At 39.1% G+C, this 3,060-nt stretch overlaps 1 protein-coding gene across 1 annotated transcript in view; it reads right to left on the reverse strand.

Moving 5' to 3' along the window:
- Copa (coatomer protein complex subunit alpha) overlaps nt 1-3,060 on the reverse strand; it is a 48,017-nt gene that overhangs the window by 25,952 nt on the left and 19,005 nt on the right. Inside the window, exon 8 of the mRNA XM_026789972.1 lies at nt 791-890. Coding sequence (XP_026645773.1) covers nt 791-890 — 100 coding nt within the window. The remainder of the gene's footprint in view (nt 1-790; nt 891-3,060) is intronic.

A 3,060-nucleotide genomic window follows, 5' to 3' on the forward strand; every position in this document is an offset into this window, starting at 1 on the left:
CTCGAACTCACAGAGATCCGCCTGCCTCTGCCTCCCAAGTGCTGGGATTAAAGGCGTGCGCCACCACCGCCCGGCTAGCTATGATACTCTTAATCAAGTGTTACGTATTATTGCAAAAATACTAAAATAATTTTTCCCCAAATGGGGCAATGATTTTATGTAAGTCTTTTCCTCTTTATGTATTGTTTGTCTGTGTGGTTTTGTTGTTATTCTATCCCCAACACCCTCTTTTCTGAGGAGATACAGTTTTGCTGTGTTGTACAAGCTGGCTTTGAACTCCTAGGAACAATACGGATTCAGCCTCTTGAATAGCTGGAGCTACTATCACATGCTATCTCAGCTCTAAACTTCCTAGTTTTTCTGTACATCTCTGGTCTTTCATTCTGAGCCCCTATTGACTACAATACCTATATTTAAAAAATTCTATAAGCTCTTATTCTATTTTATTCTCTTTGTATGTATTACTAGCTGACATTTTAGAACAATATAAACTTTATAGCATGGAATTTTCTACTCAAATAATATAGAATCCTGAACACAATCTGAAACAAAACAGTTACTATTTGTTAAATGACTGCATGAATTTTTACTCTAACTATGCTCATGTCTCTTAATAAGATTATAAGCCATGAGGAAAAAAGGAAGAAATAATGACTAATCACTTCGAACTAGCAAGAAATAATCACCCAAGGAAGGGAAACAGATCCAAGTCCAGAAGACCTGGCTACTTTCCCTCACTGGCCAGCAGTCCCTTTTTCAGATATGGCAACACTACCACAGCCTTACTCACCATTCATGCGCCAGATCTTTACTTGTCGGTCGTCTGCCCCAGATACAATAAGGGGCATGGTGGGGTGGAAGGCGGCCCAGTTTACTCCACGATCATGGCCCTGTTAAAAAGACAAGGTGAGTCTTCCAAAACAGCTTTAAAGACACAATTCAAAGAATCACGCTGGTGTTTCTTTTTCTGCAATACGGGCACTCTATCCAGGGCCTTGGATATGCTAAGACAGTACTCTACCACTGAGCTATTTCCCCAACCCTCTGAAACACTCTTCAAGTAAAAAGACTCAAGGGACTGTGCCACTTTAAAGTCCATTTGTTGTTGTTTTGTTTTCATTTGATATGGTTTTTAAAGACAGGGTTTTGTTGTATAGACTGAGTTGGGTTTAAACTCCAGACCTTTCTTCTTCAGTCTTCTGGAGTACAGGTATGTGGTATTATACTTGGCTTACTGTAAAGCTTTGAACATTAGAATAGCCATGTCAATATGTCCACTTACTTCAAATTCTCACGGGTCGTTCCAAAGATTTCCATCAGGAAATTTAGCTTGCTTTTTATATATATATTTATTCTAAAGATTTATTTATTTATTATGTATACAACATTCCTTCCATGTACACCTGCACACCAGAAGGGGGCACCAGATCTCATTACAGATGTCTGTGAGCCACCATGTGGTTGCTGGGAATTGAACTCAGGACCTCTGGAAGAGTAGTCAGTGCTCTTAACCATTGAGACATCTCGCCAGCCCCTTGTTTTGTTTTCTTAAGACAGGATTTCTCTGTAGGCTTGTAGCCTGTCCTGGAACTAGCTCTTGTAGATCAAGCTGGCCTTAAACTCACAGAGATCCGCCTGCCTCTGCCTCCTGAGTGCTGGAATTAAAGGCACGCACCACACCACTGAGCTAGTTTTATTTGTATTTAGTATGTTCTGCCTTCCTTTTTACTTGTCTATGTATGTTTTATTGCTCCAAGTAACTGTAACTTCTTAAGTATAAAGACCTACTTTATAAGTTAATGCAGAAGTTCTCAGAGCATGATCTGGAATCCTTTGGAGGAGTTCCAAGAGCCATCTGGAAATCTGTAAACTTAAAGCTACTTTCCTTTTTTTCTTTTTTTTTTTTCTTTTTTCAAAGCTACTTTCCTAATCCTAAGACTTTATTGTTATTATCCATATTTTCCATAGGATACATGATAGGTGATGACATCATTGCTCTGACAGTTAATGAGATATATGCTGACAGAGCCCATCTTTTTAAAGGCCCTCAGTCTTAGGCTGGGGATGTAATTCAATTCAATAGTAGAGCATCTGTTTACTAAGTGCAAGGTACCAGGTTTAATTCCTAGCACAAACAAAAAAATAAAAACAAAAAACAAGGGGCTGAAGAGATGGTTCACTGGTTAAGAGTACTGACTTTTCTTGAAAAGGACCCACCCAGGTTTGGTTTCCAGCAACCATATATGACTGTTCATAATTGCCTGTAACTCCAGTCCTAAGAGATCTAGTGCTCTCTGACGGCCTCTGAAGGCATCAGACATTCGTATGGTATAGATACACTTGCAAGTAAAACACTTAAAAATTTTTTCTAATTGAAAATAGATTCTTCTCTCATACAATACATCCCAACCAGTTACCATTCCCTCCACTCCTCCTTGTTCCCCCAAAAGTAAACCACTCTTATACATAAAAATAAATAAAAAACCTGCTTCATTTAAAATATGGCTAATATTGACAGATATAATACATAAATAAACTCTTGAGAATTCCTATGAAAGTTTAAGAATGATGATTCAAGATAGTCCCTATTCTATTGTACTACATTCTTTGACAGAATTATAGGTAAGGCAGCTTTGATTCAAATAGTATGCATTTCAGTGAGTAGTTATATGGTTTAGACTCTTTTTTTGTTTTTTTGAGACAGGGTTTCTCTGTGCTACAGTCCTCGCTGTCCTGGAACTAGCTCCTGTGGACCAGGCTGGCATCAAACTCACAGACCTGCCTCTGTCTCCCAAGTGTTGGGATTAAAGGTGTGCACCACCACCACCAGAAAACCTAGTTTCTTTTCCATTTCTCATCATTAACAAAGTTTCTCATATGAAATTGGCTCTTGGTCCTTCTCACTGACTTTCTCTTTTCTGGTTTTTCAAGACAGGGTTTCTCTGTAGCTTTGAAACCTGCCCTGGAACTAGCTCTTGTAGACCAGGCTGGCCTACAAGAGCTAGTTCCAGGACAGGCTCCAAAACCACAGAGAAACCCTGTCTCGAAAAAACCAAAAAA

The sequence above is a fragment of the Microtus ochrogaster genome, unplaced genomic scaffold (genome assembly GCF_000317375.1).
Source record: "Microtus ochrogaster isolate Prairie Vole_2 unplaced genomic scaffold, MicOch1.0 UNK35, whole genome shotgun sequence".
Classification (NCBI taxonomy): domain Eukaryota; kingdom Metazoa; phylum Chordata; class Mammalia; order Rodentia; family Cricetidae; genus Microtus; species Microtus ochrogaster.